The sequence below is a fragment of the Osmerus eperlanus genome, chromosome 10, assembly GCF_963692335.1.
Source record: "Osmerus eperlanus chromosome 10, fOsmEpe2.1, whole genome shotgun sequence".
NCBI lineage: Eukaryota > Metazoa > Chordata > Actinopteri > Osmeriformes > Osmeridae > Osmerus > Osmerus eperlanus.
Genome location: NC_085027.1, coordinates 13,421,194 through 13,448,032, shown reverse-complemented (window position 1 = coordinate 13,448,032; position 26,839 = coordinate 13,421,194). Strand labels below are relative to the sequence as shown.

General features: G+C 50.2%; 1 protein-coding gene across 1 annotated transcript in view; it reads right to left on the bottom strand.

Moving 5' to 3' along the window:
• The window catches only part of adamts18 (ADAM metallopeptidase with thrombospondin type 1 motif, 18), a 38,607-nt gene that overhangs the window by 7,005 nt on the left and 4,763 nt on the right, over positions 1-26,839 (bottom strand). Inside the window, 16 exon segments of the mRNA XM_062471606.1 lie at positions 2,504-2,630; positions 3,492-3,612; positions 7,927-8,171; positions 8,954-9,077; positions 9,476-9,606; positions 11,110-11,282; positions 15,268-15,416; positions 16,297-16,392; positions 17,835-17,988; positions 18,335-18,472; positions 19,341-19,446; positions 20,316-20,475; positions 20,654-20,737; positions 21,100-21,198; positions 21,201-21,304; positions 21,847-22,120. Of these exon segments, the coding sequence (XP_062327590.1) occupies positions 2,504-2,630; positions 3,492-3,612; positions 7,927-8,171; positions 8,954-9,077; positions 9,476-9,606; positions 11,110-11,282; positions 15,268-15,416; positions 16,297-16,392; positions 17,835-17,988; positions 18,335-18,472; positions 19,341-19,446; positions 20,316-20,475; positions 20,654-20,737; positions 21,100-21,198; positions 21,201-21,304; positions 21,847-22,120 (2,285 nt within the window).

Here is a 26,839-nt window from a genome sequence, read left to right as displayed (position 1 = left end):
CACTCAAATAAATAAAAGAACGCTAGGATGGACAGAGAGAGACAGGAAAGAGATGAATAGAAAGAGATAGACAAATGATACATTCTTTTAACACTGTTTTCTTAACTCTATAACATCCCCCAAAGGTAAAGCTACAAACGTATGAATGTCAAGGAGAACATCAACCAACATGTTCAAACTAAGTCATGAAGGTTTTGGTTCTGTAATGTTCCTATGAACGCAATCTAAACTGTCCAACAGAAGAGTGTATGTTCTCTTTCTGTGACGCAAGTTTAACTTTTTTTCCTGCTTCGACCAAGACATGACAAATTCAAGACGGATTACAAAATCTTTGAGTTACTGCTCTTTCCAACATACATATCCAAACGTCAATAACTCAAACGAATAATAGACCATAGGCACTCCGTTTTTATCGCAGCTATACTGGAAACGATCCCCCCCAAAATGCATCATTTTAGGACGATACATACAAAGCCATGTACTTAGAGTAATGTTTCATATTGTTTTCTTAAGTTGGAATATGATTTTGGGGTCTGGGTGACACCAGGACAATAGGAGGGTGAGAAACCACCACATTTCTCCATCTGCTGACTTTCAGGACTGGCAGACAGGGAAGCCTGCTGTGGTGGGTCTGAGTTGGATGTCTCTGGACTAGGTTTCCGAATCTGTCTCAGGGTGTGGATCAGGGTCTAAGGCTGGAACTGAGGCTGGAACTGAGGCTGGGACTGAGCCTGGGACTGAGAGGGGATTCCTGGCTGGCTAGACTGATCTAGCCCCTTGGGAATCCAGACTCCCTCGATAATAAAACATGGAGAGACCTGTCAGCACTGCAGATATTTGCTGGAAAGATAAGCAGAAGCCTTTTTACATTACCCCCCCCCTCTTCCCTCTCCTCCCTTTCCCTGTTCTGGTTTTTGAAAGCCTGCCGAGGTACATTCTGGAAGTCTTTGTAAAAACTATTTTTTACTCCCTTGACTCTCTTTTCTTTCCTTCTGAACATCCATAAATCCACACAGTTAATCAGTTGGGGAAACAGGCTTGACTATTTTCAGCAGCCTGCTCCAAATGAACCAGGGTTCTTCTCAAAATCTAATGTTTGTGATGTCATCAACCTGGACTATACCACTTCCTCGACAGCACACAGGGGAGGTCATTACCCGCCATGATGTTTAAACCTTTCACTCAGATAACAGATATGGTACAACCCACACTAGCCGTCTCAGATGGTGGGAACCTGTCAAAGCTCCAATGTCACTAAGTCTGTGGGGGTGGACGGGGAGCTGATAGTATCTAGACTGGGGGAGCGGGGGTGTGAGGGTGTGAGGGTGTTACCTCACCCTCACACAGGAGGCCCAGTCTGGGTCTGGGCTCCTAACTCACTCTGCTGTATCTAGGCCCTGTCGTTGGGTGTGATGTCATAAGCGTGGGACAAGGGTAAGCCTATAGCGTGGATGAGGACCACGTCAGCTGTGGTTAGTCCCCCGAGCCAAAGGGGCAGGGTTCACGCGCACCAGCTCTTGGTTTACGTACCCGAGGGACGCGAGGAGTGACAAACACCAACACAGCTTACGTAAACAACGACGTCCGCAACACAGAGAGTAAACAACATCAACGCAACATGACACACGACAAAGGGACTAACGGTAACGAAAGAAACAAGGTGACCCCTATGCCCTGCAGGCCTCGAGTGCTTTCTAGGGTTGTTATTGAACAACCAGTCAAGAGAGAGTGAGGGTGGGGGGGGAGGGGGCTGGGAACAGGGGAGCAAACTTCAAAGGAGCTGTCATGCTGTCCACAGAGTCCAGCTTCCTCCCCTGCCACCATCAGTCACCAGCCCTGAGTTCCTGAAGACGAGGGGGCTCAGACAGTGGAGACAGACACCAACAAGGAGAGGGTGACAGGCAGAGAGAGACATTTGTCAAATCAGTGTCGGTGTGTGTGTGTGTCTCTGGGAACCCCCAGCGCCTGGTTCCTGGCTGTCCCTTTGTAACCGTCAGCCTCGTAAATCAGACTGGCTCTCTGAGGAGCAGAATGCTCGGCCACAGGAGCAGAACTCACTCTCGTCTCAAGCCCCGCTCTGACAGGCCTGTCCCCTGCTCGGTGACTGATAAAAGTCTGATTCGAGTGTTATGACTGTGGGTGACTGTTGACATTGTTGACAGATAGAGGAAAGAATGGCTCCTGATTGATAGCCCACCACAGAAAGAGCAGGAGAGAGAGGAAGGGAGACTGTGTTGTGTGCTGACCCAGTTGAAGCTGTGGGTTTGAGCTGGGGCCAGGGTTGGGAATACCCCATCTGCCTGGCTGTGTGGACTGGGTCTGGGCCTGGGCCTGGCTGGGTCTGGCCAGGCCTGTCTGGAGGTCATGCTAATCCTGTTTGTTTTGGGAGATGGAGGGAGTGTAGTGAGAGACATGGGGCATGGGAGAGGGTGGGGGTCTGAGTGGCAAATGACCCCCTCACACGCACACACACACACACACACACAGACACATAGTGACTTACTAGGCCGGGCAAGGCTGTGTGTTGCAGAGGTGAGAGCCAAGCACTGGTCTGATCTGGGGGTTACAGAGTGTTGAGTTGACCTGTGTCTTCTGGTCCTGAAAACAGATGGCCTTGGTCGAGATACGACCTGAGGAGAGAAAGGAGAGAGAGAGAGAGAGAGAGAGAGATAGAGAGAGAGAGAGAGAGAGAGAGAGAGAGCGAGAGCGAGAGAGAGAGAGAGAGAGAGAGAGAGAGAGAGAGAGAGAGAGAGAGAGAGAGAGAGAGAGAGAGAGAGAGAGAGAGAGCATTCTTATCAGTTTAGCATATCTCGTAAGCAGTGAAAAGGTTGTACAAAGCCCGCAGTCTTGTCCTGTGTTCCTGTGTGAGCCACATGGGAGGTCAGAGGGCTGGGCTGTGGTCTGAATAAAACAGTGCAAGTCTGCAGATACTGATCTCTGCTGTGAGCAGTCTGTCATAGCCCGCTCTGGTCTGTCTACTGGCTACTGTCGCCAGACCCTACTGAGACAGGGAGAGGGAGGGAGGGGAAACACTGATCAGACACACACGTATAGACACACACACACACTCACACACACAGGGAGAGGTTCATTCAGTGACACACACTGCTGAGTGAATAGGATAGAGAACTCAGTGGGTACGGGCAGGACCAAAGAACACTGTGCTAGTCTTTCACTGCCTCTGACAAAGGTGCTTTTGATTAACCTCAACACACTTCCCTCCCACCCACCCAGACCCCCCCCCACACACACACACACACACACACACACACACAGAGAGATGCAAACGGATGGACGTGCACGCGTCCACACACGCGCGCAAACATACACACACCCACACACTCAACGGACTGAGGCTCCAGGTGGACTCCCCCTGTGCCTCGATCCCTGCCATGTGAACAGATACGGACGCGCACTCTTTCCCCTTGTTACCCCCCCCCCATCCCCCTCCCTCCCCCCCTCCTCCCCCTTCCTCCCCTCCCCTCACTCACCTCCGGCGCAGGGGGCGGAGCAGTCGGAGCGCACCACCCCCCAGGTGTAGTTGGGCTTCCTCTCGCTGCGGGTCAGGGTGTACTCCCACACCACGCCCGGATTCTTCCCCTGCAGCAGGATCTGGAGGGCAGAGGAAGGACCTCGTCAGCATGTGTGTGTGTGTGTGTGCGTGTGTGAGGGGGGGGGATACGGATGTCTCTGTGTGTGTCCTTGTGTGTTAGTGTTCTCGAGGACATTAACACGTCTTCTGTGAGGAGTGAGTGGGAGACCGGATGTGCTTGACTCAGCTCTGTGTGGTTAAACCAGGAGGTTGGGATTGGGGGAGGGGGGGGGGGGTGAGGGCGGTGGAGGTGGGGACAGCAGTAGCTTGGTCCTGGTGCCCTCTGCCTGGTGTTGGCAGCCTGGGTCCTGGGTCAGGGAACACAGGCTGGACTGACTGGACTCTAATGGAGAGGAACTCTGCGGCCACATGAAGCACCTCTTTGTTCTCTTTCAGACTTGGCCTGAATGAGCCATGCCACTTTTTGGGGTCACTTTATAAACTGCCAAAACCCAAAGGGTTTGTTTTGACAATCGAGGAGAGCAGGGACAATAAATGAATAGATGTAGTCTAAGCATAGAAACCGTTGGAAAGTTGTTAGTCCGTTCAGGGCTGCCTTTCACGGTTTCTCTTTTCCACATCCTCTTTGACTAAACTGTTCCCTTCACTTCCAGGGGCAGTGCTGGCAGCGGTTGACCATGTACGTAAATCGTTCAAAAGTAAACATATCAAAGACACTCTGGTCACTGGAGGCTTCGCTATTGAATCTGTCCGGGATCCAGGGCTGGACCACGTCAGCCCTGAGCGAACTGCAGGTGAGGTCATCAATGCTGTAGTCCCAGAAACCAGGCCTGAGCCCTGGGACACACAGAGACATCAGCTGGGACGGGTCACCAGAGTCCCCTATCTCGATCAGGTCAGAGGAACCCAACAGGAAGGGGAGTCCTAGACTATCTGTCCCACCAGCACCCACAATGCAATGAACTGTCATGTTCTTGTGCAGTTTGGAAAACTTTGAGTGGCGCGGCGGCTCAGAAGAGCAGATGGTGTGGATGTGAGAGCCTGCTGTGTGGAGGATGGAACTCCCAGACACATCTGGACCAGAGAACTCACTAGAATACGACTACTTAGAGAGGACAGAGAGAAAGAGACAGACAGACTGACAGATCAGACAGATAGGTAAAGAGAGAGAGAGAGAAAGAGAGCGTGAGAGACCGAGCGAAAGCGAGATCGTGTAATTTGTGATAGTTATAAACGCCAGTCCTCAGTTAAACTCCAGAGTTTCCATGTAGATCTATAGCCGCTGGAAGGGAGCCACGAGCCGCTGTCCTGTGCTGCACGCTAGCCTGAACCTGTCCACGGCACAGCCCACATCTCCTGGCTCCACTCCAAGAGGGGGCTCCACAGGCTAACCCAGCCATCTGGAGGCCAGCAGCCCGCATCAGCCCCAGCCCCAACTAGACCTCCCTTATGGGGATTGCCCTCAGAAGCCCTGGCCTCCCCCAGACCTCCACCCACCTCACAGCCGGTGCGTGGCCAGACCAACCTCCCTGACCCTGATTCAGCCAGCACCGCACCCAGACCCGGACAACCACTGATTGTGCTCGGATGACGGTGCCTGGAAATCCAGGGCTGTTGATGTATTCATAGTGAGCCTGGTTACGACCATCATCAGGCCAAGCGACACAATCAAAATAAATCAGCCCTGTTGCACCAGTCCAACACCGTACTGTCTCAGGTTTAGGATGCTGTAGCACACCTCCTTTCTTCTCAACACCTCCAGGGCTCGGGATGATGAACGACGGCGTTGCAGACGGGCCCGCAGACCTGCGGCATCACCTGCTGCTGCACGCCACGAGCGGCAGCTCTGGACTGGACTGACCCCGGCCAGCGTCGCCACAAGAATGTCAACACGGAGGTATAATCCCCCAGCTCTTTCTCCTCACAAACCCACAGAGGTTAGCGCCCTGTGTTATGTCTGGTCTCCCCCCCCCCCCCAGGCCCTCTCCTCCGATTTTTCTCTCCACCTCCTCTCCCCCTGTTCTCCTCCTCTCTCCTCCCTGCCTCCCCTCGAGCTGCAGCGCAGACGCCCGGTCACAGTTTATCCTTCCACTCTTCAACATTTGCTTTGCTAAGGCCTTCCGGTTTGAGTCGGTGGACGGGCTTAGCTTCCTCCCCGGTCTCCACCACAGTGTGGGGATCTTTCCACAGACTCAGGGGGAGAGCACCAGGCTGCTTCTCGCCCTTCTGCTGCTTGTTTTCATTTGGAAGGAGCTGCTTTCTATCGAGCTAAGTCTCTGGGTTCCCCTGATCCCAGCCTCTCTCAGACCCATAGAGTTCAATTGCAGAATTCTTAATCTTTTAATCCCCCCCCCCCCTCTCTCTCTCTTTCTCTTTCTATTTCTCTATCTTTCTCTTCTTTTTGTAATTACGGGGCATACTTAGAGAGATTAGGCCATCTCATCTGTGAATCATGGTCGTGCAACAGCTGAGTGCTGGAGAGTAGACTTGTGACTCTGAGACAGGCAGGCAGGGTCAGGATCCAGTATGTTTCAGAATATAGCCCAAACACACATGACAACACAATGCACAACTGTGGAGAAATATGAAAAGCATGCCGAGACTATAGGGCCATGTCGGGGTACTCTAACACGGCTCCCCAAAAAGTTCCCCCAAAAAGTGGTGTGGTACACTAAACCTCTAACCATGCAAGACAGTTAAAGCTTATAGCAACCACAAACGATACTCAAACCAATCGCTTCTACATCATGAGAGAAAGCCGACCCATAAACAACAGCATTTTGCTGGGGGGGATAACTCGGAAACTCTGGTTTGGTAGATGGCTAACAGAAAGAGTGGTGACTGAGGATGCATTCCACAGCTTCCTGTGTGACACCCCACCATGTTTATGCTCCTCAGCTCTGCTTCAGCTGCTCTCTGTAGTTCAGGTGTGGCTTGAGGGCTGGGAGGGGGGGTGGGGGGGAGACTTAGCTTTTAAATATCCCCCCCACCATCCTAAGTGGATGTTCTTTGTGCGACCTTCACCTGGCGAACCTCTGTTTTCCTCACATGGGGGTCGAAGGTCAAGTGGAAAAACAGAGCTATTCTTCACACAGCCATGCTTCGGGGGACATGGAGCACCAAGGGAGACTTTTATACACACTAAAGACGGACGCTGAGGTTTGTTACGAGTCGTTTTCAAAATGTGTGAGGTACCGTATGTGAGATTCTGGCAGTCCAACTAGCTGTTGAAAACCTTGTGCATTATGTGTTACATTACAGTGTTTCTCGCATTAGTGTGCCTCCGTTTAAATCATGTAAGGACTTGCCTTCACCTCAAAGCTTTGACTTCTAACACACCAACAGTAATGAAGAGGAGTGTGCATCCAATGCTTACAGTATATCATATCTTTATATATTCTGGCCCCTTCCAAACCCTGTTTACAGACCACACTGAATGGGGAACATAATGGATTGGGAACTGTACACTTCCCACATAGCCCACAGATACTGAGTGAGCTGTGTGTGTTCACGGTAAGTTGTTTGGGATAAAAGTGTCAGCTAAGTCTTTGTTATTACACATGCAAAACACCCGTAGAGGGGAGAAGTGGGACACCCCAGCATCTCTCTCTCTCTTTCATTCATCCCTAAACTAACATCTCACTGAGCTTTTGCTCTCTCCCCCCCTCTCTCTCTCTCTCTCTCTCTCTCTCTCTCTCTCTCTCTCTCTCTCTCTCTCTCTCTCCTCTCTCTCTCTCTCTCTCTCCCTCCCCCTCTCTCTTCCCCCTTGGATGCCATGCACCTCTCTCTCTCTCTCTCTCTCTCTCTCCTCTCTCTCTCTCTCTCTCTCTCTCTCTCTCACTGCCTCTCTATTGAAGTTAAAGCCGCTGGCCAGTTTCAGATAAACCACCGGTATGTGCAGAATCCTGCTCTTTCCTCACATGAAGTGCAGAGATCTGGAAGTTCAAAGCGCACGGCGAGCCGTTTGAACCCCCCGAACCTCTTTATTATGGAGATGAAAGCTACCACCCGACAACACCAGAACCAGAACACAATTAATCCTCTGCTGCGGAGTTAGCCTCCGCTCTGTTCTAGCCCTCATAGGTGCCGTTCCAGAGTCTCTCTCCCCTCCTCTCCCCTGGACTAGGAGGAAGGGAGAGCGGGAGAGAGGGAGGTAAAGAGAGAACGGGAGTGGCAGTGAATGAAAAAAGGAAGGGTGGTTGAGGGGTAGGAAAAGAGAAAAAGAGGGCGGTGGAGTGAGGTAGTGAGTGAAAGGGGAAGAGAGGGAGGAGAGACAGGGACAGATGCAGGGAGCCTAGTGGTGGAGTGCGGCGCTTTGCCAGGGCCCAGGTCACGGCTGATCCTGGAGCGCACGTCAGCGCACAGCGGCTTACTTCAAACACCAGGCTCTCATTAGTGGGACCCGCGGCGTACAAGCTCTCTGGGCGGTTGAACGTGCGTTGGTAGTCGAACACTGTGCCGCCAAAGTGGAACTTTCCGGGCCAGTCCACAGTCCAGTCGCCGGTCAGGAAGTACTTCCTCTTGAGCGAGCGCACAGCCAAGTAGGAGGTGGAGATCTCCATTTCCTGGATGTGGACGCTGCGTGCCCCAGCTGGGATGGTCACCATGGGGTAGTACTCTGTGGGAGAGGAAGGGAGGGGGGGTGTACATCAGTAAACTTCAGAGGAGTGATGACTTAGCTTTTTGGAGTCAACGTCAACACTCCGAGTCAGGTTTGACATTTCAGTAGCACCTGCTTCACGTAACAGGGGTTCATTAGAGAGAACAGTGCCTTTTGAAAGACATGTTTTTGAAAACATCCTGTATAGCTATGCACATACACACACACACACACACACACACAGCTCATACACATACACTCCTCCAAGCCTCCATCTGTGCAGTGCCCCAGGTTTTGCGCATGTGTTTGTGCCTGTGTGTGTGTTTGTGTGTGTGTGTGTGTGTTTGTGTGTATGTGTGTGTGAATGGGACATGGGACATGGTGAATTCTCTAGCAGATGCCACAGAGGAACAGACTGACCCTCCCTCTAGACAACTGATTCACTATCACAACCTGTCTGGAGCTACTTTTCCAGATTACAGGCTGTGTGTGTGTGTGTGTGTGTGTGTGTGTGTGTGTGTGTGTGCGTGTGTGTGTGCGTGTGTGTGTGCGCGTGTGTGTGTGCGTGTGTGTGTGCGTGTGTGTGTGTGTGTGTGAGTGTGTGTGTGAGTGTGTGTGTGCGCGTGTGTGTGTGCGTGTGTGTGTGCGTGTGTGTGTGTGTGTGTGTGTGTGTGTGTGAGTGTGTGTGTGTGCGTGTGTGTGTGCGTGTGTGTGTGCGTGTGTGTGTGCGTGTGCGTGTGTGTGTGCGTGTGTGTGTGCGTGTGCGCTTGTGTGTGTGTCGCGAATGCGCCGTGCCCTACCGTTGGCCCTATGCTGGAGGATGTAATGTCCCTTATAGAACTTGCAGGTGGAGTTGTCTCCCTTACAGACTCCACAGGCGTCCAGAGAGGCCCTGGAGCCCAGGACCTGGTCACAGCCCACAGACTGCAGGAGGAGAACAGCAGCTTAAACATGGTCCTGGACTGGCTATCACAGAGTGAGATGAAGAGAGCAGCGAGGCTAAGTCTTACAAGACTGGGGTTTCCTTATATACGTGTTCTGTGTGCCCTCGATTTAATTCAAATCATTTCAATTTCAATTCACTTTAATGATCTCAAAGGAAATTGTTCAGGTAATTTTGTGTACACAGTTACCAAATAAGTTACAAAAAAAACACACACAAAAGAATATAGTAAAGCAAAGCTAGTAGTATAGTAAAGCTAGTAAAGCAGTTTACTCTGGAATCTATTCTCATGTAGAATAAATGTACCCGTAAAGAAATGGAAAACACAAAAGCTTTAACCGCTGAGACACTGGGAACCCTCCGCTGAGACGAAGCTTACCTCACACACTCCCTCAATGCACACACCCTCCCTGTGGTTGGAACAGGAAGTGCCATCCTTGACCTTACTGGACATGGCAAAGAAGAAGTCAAAGTCCTCAGCGATGCAGTAGAGCTTGCACACGTCCTCTTCTGAAGGGAGAGAACAGACCGGAGATTCAACATGTCACCAACAGTAATATCTACCTGATGGAGCATTGTGGGATTTGCATACAGTATTAACATATGAATCATGTGATGATATGCCAGCCCTCTTCTTAGATTTTTTTTTTTTGAGACTTAAAATGGCACAAACCATTTGGTCTGCTTTGCCCATGATTGAGACCCATATTGATACATCCGATGATCAATTCTGTCAATGTCTAGGGGCATTGTTGGAATTACAAATTGAAGTGATTGAAACCCAGAGGGTTAAAAAAAAAAAAACGGTTGTGCTTCCTTAACAGCAGACTGGTAGGTTTGTAGTTTTCTATCTGCTGTCCCAATTACCCCAGTAGGAGGGGTCAAGCCTGCTCTTCACCTCCAGGTACCTCCTCTTGGTCTCAGAAACTGTGCCATGACCTCACACATTTACTGGCCTGTGTGTGACCTGCAGCCTCCCCACTCTCATGGATTAAGGGCGAGAGGAGGGTTGCGGAAAGAGAACGGAGATTCCAAGGTAGAAAGACACAGAGAGCGAGAGAGTGTGGGAGGAAGAGAGAGAGGGACAGACATGGCCCAGAGGAAATACAAGTTTCTGCAATCCTCTTATGAAGGGAGGTGAGATAGCGTTGGCGCCGCGCCACAGAAGACTGGCCAAGATCTGCACTATGTATCCTCATTAATCAGAGGATTAACACACGTACAAACTCTTTCACTCAAACGCATACACAAATCTCTCCCTCTCTTTCTCTACCCTCTCTCTTTCTTTCTCTCACTGACTCCCCCCCACCCCCCCCCCCCCCCGCCCTCTCTCTGGCTCCCCCCTCCACCACCACCACCCCCATCTCTCTTAATCCAGCCCTGAGGGCTTGCTTTATAATCTGTATCTGTTCTGTGGGAGAGTGCAGGTGGCGACATGTCTCTACATTAGACTGGCTCAATTCATTCACAGTTCTCCCAGCAGTGAAGAGATCGACCTGCAACCTGCCAACTGCACAGGCACACACACATTCACACATATTCACATGCACTCATATACACACTCACGCACCCACCCACACAAAAGTGAACCGTTTAACAACAAAGGCTAAACCTTCGAAAACTGTTTCAAAACCAATCTTGAGGTGAGTTAGCAGAGAGAACGTATTAGAGCTTTGTGAGTTCAAACGGGACTAAATCTCTGTATCCTTCTAATTAATCTGCAGTGTTAATCACATGCACCTTTTAACGAGCTGGAGCTGAAGAACCTGGAGTGCTTTAATACAGGTTCAACTTTATAAAGTTACTCTCAAACTTTTAATGTGCCAGAAACGTTCCTGTTGAAGCCAAAAAGCATGCAGAGGCGAAGCACCAACCGCACTCTAACACATCAAAACCTGCACATTTGTTAGACTGCCCTGTCCCCTATTTATCCTTGGCATGGTCTGCCCCTGTCTCTGCCCCGCGATTTCTTATGACGGCGAGCGATAGAAAAGAGCTGAATCCATCCTGTACCTTCTACTTTGGTGTAGGGCTTCCACTTGTAGTACCATCCTCTGAAGGGTTTACTGTTGTACTCGGCACACTGCTGGGTCCGGAAATCCACGGCTCCGGAGGGGCACGGCCTGCTGTTGCACAGCTGGTTCAGACGAGCCGAGCCCTGGCAGAATCTGCCGCTGTGCTGGGGCCTGGAGGGAGGAAGAACAGCCAGTTAGCACATGGAGAGGGCTGGCAGGCTGATGCAGAGTCATGACCAAACTCAAAGAGATTGCAAACTCACTAACGACTAATATCGTGAACTTATAAAATACAAGTATGCATTTTTATGATTAAATTAGAGAATGAAAAGAGCAACTGACCCATTTTCTTGTGTTATATAACACAAGTCTTTAGAAAGAAAATCATTATTTACATAACTAGTTATAGTGATTTGTGCACATTGCTCTATTTTAGTTTTTATACAAGATTTTCTTTATATTGGGAGTGAGAGAAACGAATACAAACAGATAGAGAGAAAAACTGAGGGGAGAGCCAGTCCACTGCCATTAAAACATGGACCACAGCTTTTTCCATCACAGCCACATGAAGAGTGGACCTATGTTCTAAGGGTAAAACTACACTACCCACGTGCCCCTGCTGTGAGCCTCCAGTCCAGCCCACAGCAAAGCCCAGTCAGAGGGTCTGTGTAAAGAGGAACTCTTACTGCTGCCTAACCACAGAACAAATTATACTCTGCTAGACTCTTCCTGCTGCTTGGATGTGTGTGTGTGAGCAAATGTGTGTGTGTGTGTGTGTGCGTGTATGTGTGTGTGTGTGCGCGAATGTAAGTGTGTGTGTGTGTGTCAGAATGAGATATCTAAAGGTCTTCATGATACATTCCAGTAACCTTGAATCCTGAATAACAAGCCCATTAGTAAATACCTGATCTAAACGTGTCATCAAGTAAGATACAACGCTCACAAACGTTACTGACAAATGTTTGGCAAGCTCCCAGTCTACATAGCAATGTTGTCCTAGACACTGTAGAGTATGCGGGGTGGCCTAACAAACTCATACCAGTGATTCCTAAACAGCCACCCACTGAGAAAATTGACTGAAGCTATTTACCATGTTAACCACCACCATGCTACTTGTGTATTGTGTGTCAACTGCATTGCATTGTTTTGTGCGTTCCCTGTGTGTTACCCAGTGAATTAACCCTGTGTGTTACCCTGTGAATTAACCCTGTGTGTTACCCAGTGAATTAACCCTGTGTGTTACCCTGTGAATTAACCCTGTGTGTTATCCTGTGAATTAACCCTGTGTGTTACCCTGTGAATTAACCCTGTGTGTTACCCTGTGAATTAACCCTGTGTGTTAATTGTCATTTGGATTTTGTTTTGCCTGCTGTAAGGCCTCAATTTCCACAAGGGGATAAATAAAGTACATATTGTATTCAAAGCAGCACACACATTCCATATATAGGACTGTCAATGAGGATGTGAACCTTCATAGAGACCTACTATAGATGCTGAGTCACAGGGTTAATTATATTTATTGTTGATGTTTTTGTTTTGTTTTTGTCTTTTAGATTATTGTGTTTGGTTTAGGTTAAGATGATCATTATTATTATATCTTCTCTCTGAAATATATATCCCGCAATTGAATAGACAAGAATGTGTTTAGTTTAGCATTACAGAAAATAACATGATTATTTTGGGATGATTTTATTTCAAAAACACTTTTGATGAAAAGTGCCTTTGCCCAGAGAGGCAATCTAAGCCATCGCCACTCCTGGTGAATGGAAGTGACCCGGGCACTCGAAATAAAGGTGCCTGTCTGAAGCTGTTGTTTGGAGATGGACATGCCTTTGTGTGGAGGGATCTGTCCCTGAGTCTCCGGACAGATCCTATTAGTGCTGGGGTCTGGAGAGATGCAGGCGCATATGTTAGAGTGCTTACAGAGACAGCAGGGGAGCTGGCGCAGGGACCCGGTAGGCTTCAGCTCCTCTGTCACAGCAGACAGACCCTCCACAAACCACCCCCTGACTCAGCTGGCTGCTCGCTTCTACGCCGAGAGACCTTCTACCATGAAAGGTCACATGGTCTGAGTGCAAAACCCAGGAGAAGTGTGTACGTCCTCGTTGAGAAATGTGTGAAAGGCAAGGTAAGTTATTTTGGTCCGTTTCAGTTCTGTTGAGGCAGAACTAAACGCCTCGTCTCTCTAGGCAGATCCTGTGTAGCGCCGATCCCAGAGGCAAAGTAAATCTGCCAGGACAGAGATGAGGCCAAACTTCAGCAGGCTAGGGGTCAGGCTGGAGGTCATCCTGTCTGGATAGTCCTCTTAGTCACCTGTTCCCTCCCCTCCCCCCTCCTTCCTCCCCCTCCATGGACTCCCACGCGACACCATTGCAACCTTCTGATTTATTTTTTTCCCCTTCATCCTTCCTTACCTCACCCAAAGGCTCTCATCAGCCCCCTATCCCATTTTCTTGCTTAAACACACACACACACACACACACACACATGCACGCACACACACACACAATGAGCCCTCTTTGCTGACCTTCCAGGTGCTCCAGACCTCCCTGTAGTCAGGCTAGCGTTACTGCCTGTGTCTGATAGCAAACCTGATAGCATGGCAGGCACTCATACTGCTGCACCCTCACCTATAATTCTTTTAGAGTACCTCCATGGGTCTCAACCCCCATATACCAGCTTTATGGCCTGTCAGGGGCAGCCTGGGATGGGCTAGCTCGTCTGATCATCCCCCCTCCATCCCAGAGTGGCCTCTCTTCACTCTACTAGTCAGTCAACACGACGAAGGCACCTGTCCTGTTTTTGTTGTGGTTGTTGTTCCTGTTGTCAGTAAAGAACATGGACCGAAGAGGACGTACATGTCACTGAAAAATACATTTCCTTCATAATCTGTCCTGTTTTTGTTTTGTTTCTTTTTGGGGGGGGGGGGGGGGTTGAGTTGACACCCTCCACTCTCCTCTCTACCCTACGGGAGTGTGAGCCTGAGAGTTTAAACAAGAGGCCAGATTAAGGGTAATCCATCCTCAGAACCTCAGATTACAGCAAGAGGGGGCCAGCCAAAATAATCTGACAGATTGTGAGGGAAAAAAAACACCCTTCTATTCACACGCATCTGACCTAAAAAGTGGAGCATGGAGAAACGGAGGGAGTTCACTAGAAACACCATGTGTTGGAAGAGAATAGAGATAGAATCCAGTAGAATCCAGGAATCTGTCTGCAGTGTATAATCATGTCTCTAAATATGGGTCATCTCCAATATCCTGTCGTGCTGAAATCTTAGCTTTGGAGGTAAGGAGGTAGGCAGGTGAGGAACTTCACCCTGTCTTGGACAAGGATCGTAGAGATAACCAGGAGATCTTGTGTAATCCAGACAGTTCCTTGGCCCTAACCACTGTAATACTGTTTGAACTCATGTATTGAGCAATCCTACAGGGCAAGACGTGCAACGGTTCCCCAAAGTCTCTGAGCGTTTGGACTAGGATTTATTCAATACCTTTAATGCAATCAAAGTCAGCTGACTGGTCTTGGTTGAGATCCAGGAGTCTAATCTCATGTTGTTGTACTCTGCCCTGAGCCCCAGCCAGTGGCTCGAGCTGCCAGCTCCTGGCTAAATCACCTGTCTGTCAGTCCCACTCCCTCTATTGTCTGGCTCCCTGTGTGAAGCTCCAGGGCTTGTCCTTGAAGACATTAGCCTCCCCCACTCCCTCTGCCTCTTAATCTCTCATTAATCCACAGGTGAGGGGTCGATCCCATCTGACCGCCAGCGAGCGTTCAGATAAATCACACTTGCTGTGTAAACACCTGAAGGCTACCTCCCTCACTTCTAAATCCCGTTTTTTAAAAGCCCTGCGAGGATCGACCTCCGCAGTCGTCCAGGCAACGCGAGACGTGGCTCTCGGTGTTCTGGGATGGTGTGCAGAGCTGGTGTCTGCTGTCTGACAGACTGGCTGGCTGACCGGCTGAATGATGAGAGTGGTTAACAGGCTGACAGCTCGTTGGCAAGCAGCACGCTCAGGTGCTTCCACACAACAGGGAGCTCTTGTGTTTGTGTGTGTGTGTGTGTGTTTGTACAGTATATCTGAGTTGGTGCATTTGTACGTGTGTGTGTGTATTTGTATGTGTGTGCGTGTGTGTAGGTGTGTGTGCGTGTGTTTACCTGGGGCTGGAGCAGGAGCGCTCTCTGTGCATGACCCCTCCTCCACAGGTCCTAGAGCAGGCCGACCACTCGGACCATCCAGACCACTGACCGTGGACCGCCCGGGGGCCATGGTCCCCATGCTTCACACACTGGCCCCGACGACACCACTGTAGCAGGGGGGGGGGGGGGGTGTGAGGGGGGGGAGAACGATAGAGAGAAAGAGAGAGAGAAGGGGAGGAGTGAGGGGACAGGAGCGAGAGAGGCGGAGAGGGAGAGAGAGAGAGAGAGAGAGAGAGAGAGAGAGAGAGAGAGAGAGAGAGAGAGAGAGAGAGAGAGAGAGAGAGAGAGAGAGAGAAAAAGAGAGAGAAAAAGAGAGAGAGAGAGAGAGACAAACAGAAAGAGAGAGAGACAGAGACAGATACACGCCAATACATGAAGAGACCCACAAAGGAGGGAGATGAGAGAGGAGGAGAGGGACAGAGAGAATAGAGCAACTTTAGTATCTGTGGTGAGATCCTTGGCTGGGGCCAGCCCTCAGGTTCCTGAGGTTCCTGGATTGGTTGAATGCCTGAAACCCGCACCTGGGAAATGAAACCCACACTCACACACTGCAGCACACCTGGAGGACTAGGCTCATCTGGGACAAACCACACTCACACACACACACACACACACACACGTACGCAAGCTGCAGCACACCTGGGCCAAAACCACACACTCACACACATCACCACCTTTCTCTCTCACTCAATATCATCTTTCACAGCGGAAAAAGAATAGGAGCCTTGTCTTCTCGCGGGACATTCAACAATGCACGAAACACTCCTGCAGGTGTGTGTGTGTGTCTTTGAGTGTTTTGGTGGGCGAATCTGTCTGATATATGGAACTGTTTGCGAGTGTGTTTTGGATGTTTCACAGAGCTTCTGTTTCAACCACATGTATGAGTCCATTTAGAACTCCAAAAAAAGGATTATTCATTGTCAACAGTACAAATATTGGATTCACTAATGAATCAATAAACCTGTCAAAAAGGGACATCTCACTCACCATGTCAGGCCCACAGCTCGTGCCCTCAGCGGCGGGCATGAACTTGGTCTCACACCTGTGCCCTGTCCGGTGACACCACAGGGATTTGCAGATGTCCTGCACAAAAACCGAACACAGCACACTAACATGTCACAAACACAGTCTTGGCAGAGGCGCTTTGAAACCAGGGATGCGGCGGGCCTCGCCTGACACAAACAAAGCCATTTAGGTCTAATGGACGACACCTGGTACGAGCCAGATACACAGCAACAGGCTGTACAACAAGAACCTGGCACCCGGCGCCTGGTGTTGTCCTCCCGCACTCGCATCTGCCTCTCTCCCCTTCATCACACCCCGCCGCCATGGTTACAAACAATAAGCTCCGCCTAACTACCCTGTCAGGCCTAATCACTGGGTTCTCCCAATGAACCAGGCAATTTTTTCCATCTTTTCTTTCCTCCTCACAATGTAGTGGTGAGAGCGGTGGGGGGGAGGGGGGTGGGGGGGGGGGGGTGAGGTGGGCCGGGGGGTGCCTGGCAGAGAGGATGGAGCGGTGCCACTGTGGCACCCTGCCCGGCTGCGTCTGGCAGACGCACACAGAGTGGCAGAGACAGAGAGGGGTGGCAGAGACAGAGAGGGGTGGCAGGAGATGCCGCGGCCCTGTGCTAATCTGCCTCTCCCGGACCGGGCCAGCGGGCCACCGTCGTACGAGCGCAAGGCTAATTAGCTCCGACCCCCCCCCACCACCCCACCCGCCCTCCTCCTCCGCTCCGTGTGAAACGGCTCTCTACAGGGGCCCGCCAGGGACAAAATAACACGACTGCACAAAACAGACCCCAAATCCTTGTTAATGAACCTTATGACGTAAATCTGCTATAGAGGTTGATGGTAAAGGGATTGAACAAGAAGAGCTTCAAGGGTTCAGGAGCATACAAATAGCACATAGGGGCATGTACAATGGAGCTGGCTACAGCATGAACATCCTACAGACTCCGCTGATTTCCCAGCACAACCGCCATTCCACGAGCTCAGTCCTTCATTCACAGCTGATTTACATGTGAATGCCTGTTGCGTTGAATATGCTTATAGCAGAGGCTTACAGAGGCCCACATAATTAGCTAAGCTTTGCTCAGGTCACTTCATTCTCTAGGTGGGACGGGTTTGAATTTGGTTAATGGGAGGTTAAATATGGCGGGAAGAGATGTAAATCTCTACAAAGATTGTGTAGATTAAATCCATGAATTAACGATGTCCTGATTGGAATTTACCTTGCACCCTGCCAAGCTACATGCAGTGTGTTGGTAGACTAAGTGGAGTTATTTAGAGGGATTAGGCCTTGCTATGCTATGGACCTCTCTCTATAGACCTCTCTCTCTCTTCATGCACCTGTCTCTATCGACCTCTCTATCGACCTCTCTCTCTATAGACCTCTCTCTCTGTAGACCTCTCTCTCTCTCTGAAAACCTTACATCTTGGTGGTTAAGTACTTTTCTGAGGAACCAGACTAAACAGCAACAAGGAAGAATCCGTCTGGCGTGGTTGCCATGTGTAGAACCTACCTTGACAAAGTCCAAGTTGCAGAGTTTGGCCTTGGAGCCAAACTGCCACTTGCACTGTGTGTCTGCGTTGTAGAGCTGCCCGGGTAACTGCTCAGGGTACTTGTACTGGCCTATCTGCCTGGGCTCATCCACCAGACAGGACGCCTGGGCAGTCCTGATGGGGAACACACACACACACACAAAGACATTGTTATAGCTAGGACTATCTAGAAACTGAACCCAGATGAACAGTCTGTTAAGTCATCCTTCGCCGACACTGCAGTCTGATGTTAGAATTCAACTCATATTGTATTCATTCGTTGTCAATCTCCAACTGCCAGAAAGCCGAGTTGCCGAAATGCCTTTGGCATATATTATGACAGTGTGGGAAGAACAACAAAAAGAGTAACTGAATCTGTAGTATGCCAGTCTAGATGGGTGTGTGTGTGTGTGTGTGTGTGTACGTGCGTGTTTGTGTGTGTGTGTGTGCGTGTGTGCGTGTGTGCGTGCGTGTGTCCTACCCCAGGAAGCGGCTCAGGTACTGGCGGCTGCAGGGGGACCAGGAAAACACCCCGTTGTTTCCTGCCAGGGTGGGGGACATGATGTTCCCCTCGGCCTTGCGACAAGGGTTACCCTCCCCATCGTGGATCATTCCAAAACTGGGGGGGGGCAAAAGTATTGTAAGGGAGAGGAGTGGTGGAGAGACGTGAGGGGAGGAAAGAGGCAGTTTAGCCAATAGTTCATGTGTAGCTTCAGGTGGGAAGTTGTAAAAAGAAAATTACGCTAAGACCTGAACTCTCTGTAGAATGTATTTTCTAATTGTCTCTGTCTTTCTCACTCATCTCTTTCTCTAAACAGAAGGGCAATTACCACGCTTAAGTTAACAGAGAGAGGCTGAGTCCTTCTAAAGTACAACACTGAGTATCAGCAGTTCACTGAGGCTACGTCATCTGTTTTCAAACGCTATCTCCCTAATTTGTGATGATGAATGGTTTTTGGCCCAAAAGCAATTTTAGGCCATTTTAGAACAACGAAACTGTTCTGGGCACGCTTTGTATTAATTTGACAAAATAGATTAAGCTATTAAACATGGCAGGTATTCTGACATCTACCCAGCTCAAAGACAGGTTGTTTCCAGTTGGTGTTGAGAGAGTGCCAGACATACAAAGAGCTCTACCACAACATTCAGTTGACACCATCTCTTATCTCGATGGAAACGTGTAAACACAAACACAGCCTCTAGACATATTTATATGCTTTCTCACACAAACTGTCAAGGAGCGCACAAGGTATGGGGGTTAGCGTAATGCTATTGTTTCAACCCTATTATGTATTTCTTTTTTTTTTTATGGAACCCATCAACGTTTCTCCGGGCTCTTTGCTGATATACAAGATCCAGAACTGGTAGCAGCAGAGATGCCGATGAAGCGGTACTTGTCTAGCATGTACTACCACTGTCTGACTAGTTGTATACTACTTGCGTACGACTCGTTGTAACATGAGTGTGCTACTTCGGTGCTGCCGTACTTGTGTCCTGACTCATGGGCGATAGTGAAGGCCAGACCCAGGCCTGTGTCCTCGTTGATGGTACAGCTGCGGTATTTACTACACATCCCACTGATAGGAGCAAAACCTGCAGCCGAAGAGGAGGGAAGAGACAGAGACATAGAGAGGCAGAGGCAGAGTTAGAGAGCGATAGAAGGGGAGAAACAGATGGGGAGGAATAGAGAGAGAGAGAAATAAATAGATAGATCAGAGTTTCTAAATGGTGTGGGACATGCACAGCCACAGGCAGAACCAAAGCATATGAATGTATCTTCGTTTCAGTGCAGTCTAATACGAACAACCTCAGACATGCAAAATCATCCCAGCGAGAGTGCAGTGAAACTGCTGTTACATTGCTGTTAATGCACTCTTTACTGTTCAAATACTCCTCTGAGAGCATGAAAGCTATGGAGCTGAGTTACAAAGAGCATATTGACATCAAGGCTTCTCTCTTTCATATCCCAGCCCTCACATCCCTAAAGCTCATAGCTGTGGTTTGGCAGCTTTCTGATGAATTAATTACAGTCGGCTTATGCAGTTGCAGTTTCAAGTGCTCTGACAATTCTGACAATCCTAAGTGTGTGTGTGTGTGTGGGGGGGGGGGGGGGGGGGGGGCACCAGCATGCGTTAGAGGGGGATTTCCCTTGATGAATTTCCCTGCTCCAGGGTAAAGCCTTGCCCACCCTGGAAGTGACCTCGTGATCAGTGGTCCACTCTAATCACCTGACCCCCTCCCCACCTCCCTGCTTTCCCTGAACATCCTCCCCCCTGCCTCCTCTCCCACCATCCCCCTCCCACCATCCCCCTCCCATCCCCCTCTGCCAGTTCCCATCCATCTCCCCTTCTCCATCACCTGAGGAGATCATCTCTTCTCTGCAGGTAGGGATACCTGAGGCTTAAACTGTCATGGGCGTTGTGAGGGCCCCCCTTTCACCATGGTCCCCAGCGTGGACTCACCCAGGGTGTCGCAGGGCTCGTTCTTCCAGGAGCAGATGTCCAGGCCGGTCAGCAGCACGGCGTGGTCGTGGCGTTTGCCGTTTTTTCCCATCAGCCCCGACTGCCACTGGCAGAAACTGTTCAATGACTGGTCAGCGTGGTGGTTGATGGACAGACCGATCTGGGTAAGAGAGAGAGAGAGAGAGAGAGAGAGAGAGAGAGAGAGAGAGAGAGAGAGAGAGAGAGAGAGAGAGAGAGAGAGAGAGAGAGAGAGAGAGAGAGAGAGAGAGATAAAAGACAGATCAGACACACATTGAGATGTGAGGTAAAGGATGCTTCAGTTCTGGAGTGGCACTCACCGGGTCTTGTTCCAGGAGCAGCAGGCTCACGACAACAATGTTGATGTCCGAGCCGATGGTGCCGTCTTTGAAGAGGCTGGATACCTGAAACAGCAGGAAGCACATGACACACACGTTCCTGTTCTTCATTTACTCTCCTGGAATAACAAGGGAGACGTTGTTGGACTGAAACACACCTCATCCCCTCCTTACTCTATACCTCCCCACTTTCCTTAACCCCCCTCCCCTCTCCTCTCCCAGCCTAACCTCCTCCCCCCCTCCCCTCCAGTCTCCTAGCCTAACATTTACATTTACATTTAGTCATTTAGCAGACGCTCTTATCCAGAGCGACTTACAGTAAGTACAGGGACATTCCCCCAGAGGCAAGTAGGGTGAAGTGCCTTGCCCAAGGACACAACGTCATGTGGCACGGCCAGGAATCGAACCAGCCTGTCTCCCCTGCTCACCATGTTCATGACGGTCAGGACGTAGGTGGTGACGTTCTCTCTGCCGTGTTTCTCCAGCATCTTCCTGTCGGCGACCACCAGAGTCTCCACGTTCAGACCCCCGGCTGGCTGCCGCTGGACGGGATGGGCGATCGCTTCGCCCTGCCTGCCGGCCCAAACTCATCGGGCATGAGCAGCTGATCGTCAGCAGGGGGCTTGGGAGTGTCTGCAGATCGAGACAGGAGAATAGGGAAAAGGGCGATGGGAGAGAGTAAAATAGATAAAACGACAGAGAGAGAGAGAGAGAGAGAGAGAGAGAGAGAGAGAGAGAGAGAGAGAGGGGGGGGCAGGGAGAGAGAGACAGAAAGAGAAAACAGACATTATTATTTTGGTATGAGGCTTAAATGACCTCTCCTTTTCCTGGGTTGTGGGCCTGATAAGAGCACAGGCAGGGCAGCCGATGACAGATCAGGAAGTACTCCTTCTCATCCACTCAGCAGGTGGCTGTGCAGGCCTGGGAGCAGAGGACCCAGAGGCTACAGTACTATCTCCACATGAACAGAACAACACATGAAGCACATCACTACAAGAGCTTTGGATGTCATTCTCATTTTACAGTACAAGGGTCAACAAGTTATTCTCAGGTACAATGTAATATGTCTCTGTAGAAGGGATGTTTACTGTTAAGTAAATAATATCTTTAATAAAGCAAAAGTGGTTTACGAACAGTGACTTGCAGCTAGGTAAAGAGGAAGTTTCCTTACATACATTGCTTGCGGCGCCCACAGAAGTGTTGCCTCTGCAGTTTCCCGTGCTGGTAGTCATGGTGACGGTGGTGATGATGGTGTTGGTGCCGGTACGGGTTGCCAGGTTTGGAGCTCTGCTGGGAAGGGTTGCCACCGTGGACTAGATGTTCGGCAGAGCGCTTGTAGATGACGTGCGGGTGGTGGCCACCGGGGGCGCTGTAGTTATGCTCTGCTGCCATGCGCTGAGGCAGAGGAGCGATGAAGAACTCCTCATCGGATAGACGGATCAGACCTGACTGGAAAACACACATGACAACACGTAAAAAATCATCCTGCAGTTATATACGTTTCCCAATGATCTGCCATGACTAGAGAACACACAAAGCATTTATCAGACTTCACTCGAGACAAAATGAGTCGTCTTTCAATTTCTGTTGCAGACCTCCACTGTTAAGTTACAAGACAGACCCACTTCCTTTGTACTGGGACTGAACAGCTTTGTCTTGGAAGGCCTGGTTATGTCTGCTGAGTATGAAAGCTATGCTGAAGCAGCTGTTATGGAGGGCTGAATTCCTGACCAGTGGTTCACCTCATCACCAACACCTAGCCGCACACAACTCTCAGCACAACCCCCCCGTAAAAAAAAGAAAACAACAAAAAAACAGATGTACCCCAGGCTGCACAGGGAACCAGCCAGTAACCACACACATAGGTCCTCAAAGAAGCGTAGAGAGTAGCTAAACCAACTAAGACTAGCATAGCTCCTGTTGTATTTCATCCATTTATAAAATTCTTGCTTTTTTGGTTTTCTTTGTGAACTCTGGGTACCCTGAGGTCCTGTGTGGCATGTTCAGCCTCGACCTGTTTTATTAGAGGCAATAAAACAACGGAAAATGAGAAGCAATCAAGATGATTACCACGTACTGTGTGCCAGTCACACCCTAAGCCGGACGACTTGAAACGTCCTCTCAGTGGGTTCAACCAACGCATTTCTGAGCCATCTGTCACCACGTCTTAGACCCTCCCATGACATCAGTAGACATACGGTGCAGCCTTAAGCCACAGCCCTCTTGTCCAGAACTCATCAGGGTTAAAATGATCCTAACGCATGATCCTAACGCAGAGTCTGGACGCTGCGAGCGGCCTCTTCTATCCGGCTGGACCACCTCCGTGTCACCATGCCGTTTCTCCACCTTTCTCAGCCCTGTTCCCCCATGGTTGAGTGAGCCTTCCCTCCAGTCTCAGGCCCTGTGTGTGATGCTAGACTGGACTGCTGAACTTTAGACATTCCGTCTGCCCATGGAATTCACCCTAATCAACCACGTCCCCCTCTGAAGCCATCCCGAATAGCTGTGCATTCAATCATATATACATACACACAGTCATGACATGCACACACGCACGCACACAGACACACACACACATATCCACACACACTCACAAGGCCCCCACATGCCATTCTTTCTGTATGACACCCACCTTCATAACTGTGAAACCCTGTCTGTACATACGTGTGTGTATGTGTGTGTGTGTTTGTGTGTATATGTGTGTATATGTGTGTAAGCATGCGTGCATCCCAGCTCCTCCCTTCCCGCCCCTGCCCACACCACTCTCTCCCTGAGAGTAGCAGGTGGCAAAGTAAACACAGGCAGCACAAAGGCTGGGCCTGGCTGAGGCTCTTGTTGTGAAAACAGTAGCAGCGCCTGGCCGACTGCCATCAACCTCCACCAGGACCAGCCAGCCCACCATCCATCCCTCCATCCCGCCGGCGGGGGAGCTGCTGCGGTGAGGCGGCGGGGGAGCTGCTGCGGTGAGGCGGCGGGGGAGCTTCTGCGGTGAGGCGGCGGAGGAGCTGCTGCGGTGAGGCGGCGGGGGAGCTGCTGCGGTGAGGCGGCGGGGGAGCTGCTGCGGTGAGGCGGCGGAGGAGCTGCTGCGGTGAGGCGGCGGGGGAGCTGCTGCGGTGAGGCGGCGGAGGAGCTGCTGCGGTGAGGCGGTGGATGGCTTGTTTGGTTTTCCTCCTTCTCACTACAGTCTCAACACATACAAAGTTTCCCACTTTGGCATGGGGATATCTAGCTTAGCTGAGTGGCCGGGCGCAAACACACACACATACACATGCACGCAAACACACCAATCTACTGAATCTCTTTTTCTCACTCTCTACATACTGTATATTACAACTTCATTTGCCCACATGTGTTCCATTTGTCCCAGCGACAAACTGTTCTCTCCCAGCCAGCAAGTCAGCCAGCAAGTCAGACAGACAGCCAGCCAGTCAGCCAGCTGGGAGCAGATGGAGCTGCCTTTGCTTGATAATGGGAGGAAATGGATTCCATGTGCAGGGAAGTGGGGTGTCTCTCTATCCTCTCCACAGTGTGGATGTCTGGGAGAGAATGGCTGAACAAATTGCCAGACTGCTGAATTGAAGTGCCGTACTGTACTGCAGCCTCATGTTCTGTACTCACAACACCAGACACATACGACACAAAGGTCCTCCATACACCTATCCTAATGACGTTCTGATGTTTGTGGTTGGATTCATTTTCAAAGGCCATTTAGAACCACATCGCCATGATCAAACAGCAGACGTTCTTTCATTAGATGTTCAGTGCAATGTTGTGCTGTTGATGTCTGACACCTTCATTTGAAAGAGATTCAGGGTTGTTGAAGTGCATTTATTATTGGTTCTCATGTTAACATGGTGGATGTTTCAAAGGGAGGTCCTCCCAGGTCTCCACTCTGATTGGCTCAGGTGGCAGACCTTTAGTTATCTCCTCAAATTTGCACTTGGAGTTGTCAAGATTAAAGGGACGTGTTTTCTCTTAAACACCAGTTGGTTTCCAAACACACTGCCAACCGTACACCCATACGCACGTGATCAAACCATCTCACACACATGCACATGCAAACTCTCATTTTCAAATACACCAACGCCATTATCATTAGCAAATGCCAGGACATCGAGAGTCTCAGTCTACAATTTCCAAGCCCAGTATTCTGCGTGTCTGGATGCTAGTGAGCTAATTCACAAACTACTCACCGCAGTCTTTCCTACACAGGCCTCAACCTCATGCTAACTGCTTTCATGTGGTTCCTTGGTCCTGAGAACACATAACTACAAAAGTCAACCAAGCATGTATGTGAGCACTGTGGCTATAAGGGAAACAATTTATTGCTTGTTCCTTGGGATTTGTAGAAAAGGAAAAACATAATTAACTTGTCTTTGTGTAAACTGTAGCTCTTTTCTATTCCTTTTAAGGCTCCCAACCATCATATTATATTTTAAATTAGTAAGTGCTTACATGCTGTTAAGGGTAGGACAGACTTGTGAGAAACCCCAAGCTGGTGATTACAAAGCTCTAAAACACATCTGCACTTCTGCTCAGCAGACAGACAGTTCTGTTACCACAGTGTGAAAGACAGAGGAGGGAAGAGGAGAGAAGAGAAGAGGGGGTTCATGTATTACTTTAGGTCTCTGACTCTTTAATAGAGAGAGAAAACAGCAGCAGAAATGACAATACTGGACAGTGCTGACGGGGTCCCATGTCTCCCATCCAGCTGGCTTGTACACACAGAGAAAAATGACACAAAACGTATCCATACATCATAGTGTCATCGTCACCCACCAAGCCATTATTTCATTCCTAAAGAGAGCATTCAGTCTGGAAGGTTTCTGAACGCCTCCACAGCGCTGACACCGGTAGGTCAACTAATATGTATGGGTTCTCCTCCGCCAAGAGACGACCACTTCAGCTCTTCAACGCCCCCCCATTAGTCTGGAGTGAAAACGGCCCAGCATAGTTCTAGGGGAGAGCAGTGGGAGTCTAGTCCCCCCCCCCCCTCCCAAACCCCCTCTCCCACTGGCATCTAGCAGAGGGTACTACATCACTGTCACCACTCAGACCACCAGGGAATTGCAGGCGGCGGGGGCCGATTGTGAAGCTTCCCCCCCGGTTCCTATGTGGCACACAGGGAGGGAGCAACGCTGAGGGGAAGAGGTGGCACCGTATCTGCTGAGGGACACACAGAACAGGCATTCCAATCGGTCTGCCTTGGCTGGAAGCAGACAGGTACAAATGGCCGAGGAGTTGGCTGAGGATCCCTCATCCGTGTCATTTCTGCTCCCGGTGTTCACTAAAGTGAGCCCTTCCTGCACTGTGTCTACCGTCTACACTGTACAGAGGCCGGGCAGAGGCCTGGTCACTCTTCTAGCCTGGTTTAGACTGCAGGATTTAAAGCTCCACAAGGGGCCAGAGTGTTAGGGTACCAGGGCGTTAGGGTACCAGGGCGTTAGGGTACCAGGGTGTTAGGGTACCAGGGCGTTAGGGTACCAGGGTGTTAGGGTACCTGGGTGTTAGGGTACCAGGGCGTTAGGGTACCTGGGTGTTAGGGTACCAGGGTGTTAGGGTACCAGGGTGTTAGGGTACCTGGGTGTTAGGGTACCAGGGTGTTAGGGTACCAGGGTGTTAGGGTACCTGGGTGTTAGGGTGGCAGGATGTTAGGGTACCTGGGTGTTAGGGTGGCAGGATGTTAGGTTACCTGGGTGTTAGGGTACCAGGGTGTTAGGGTACCAGGGTGTTAGGGTACCTGGGTGTTAGGGTACCTGGGTGTTAGGGTGGAAGGATGTTAGGGTGGCAGGATGTTACGGGTACCCCGGTGTTAAGTGACAATGGTGTTAGGGTACCAGAGTATTAGGGGAGCAGGGTGTTAGGGTACCAGGGTGTTAGGGTACCAGGGTGTTAGGGTACCAGGGTGTTAGGGTGGCAGGGTGTTAACATGTCCCATGACGTTGGGTGGTTCTAGGGTCCAGGAGAGAGTCCATGTCTACACGTCTCAGACTGGGCAGATCATCAAAGCCTGGTCACTAGAGTCCCTCGTTAAGCTGTAAAACATCCCATCCAACACCATGTCAGGAAATGGACTAGGGCCTTTTTTCACACACAGAGCGGCATCGGCAGATAGTGTCATTAGACCAGCGTGAGTCAGTGATAGAGCATGGCTGTGTGTGAATGTGT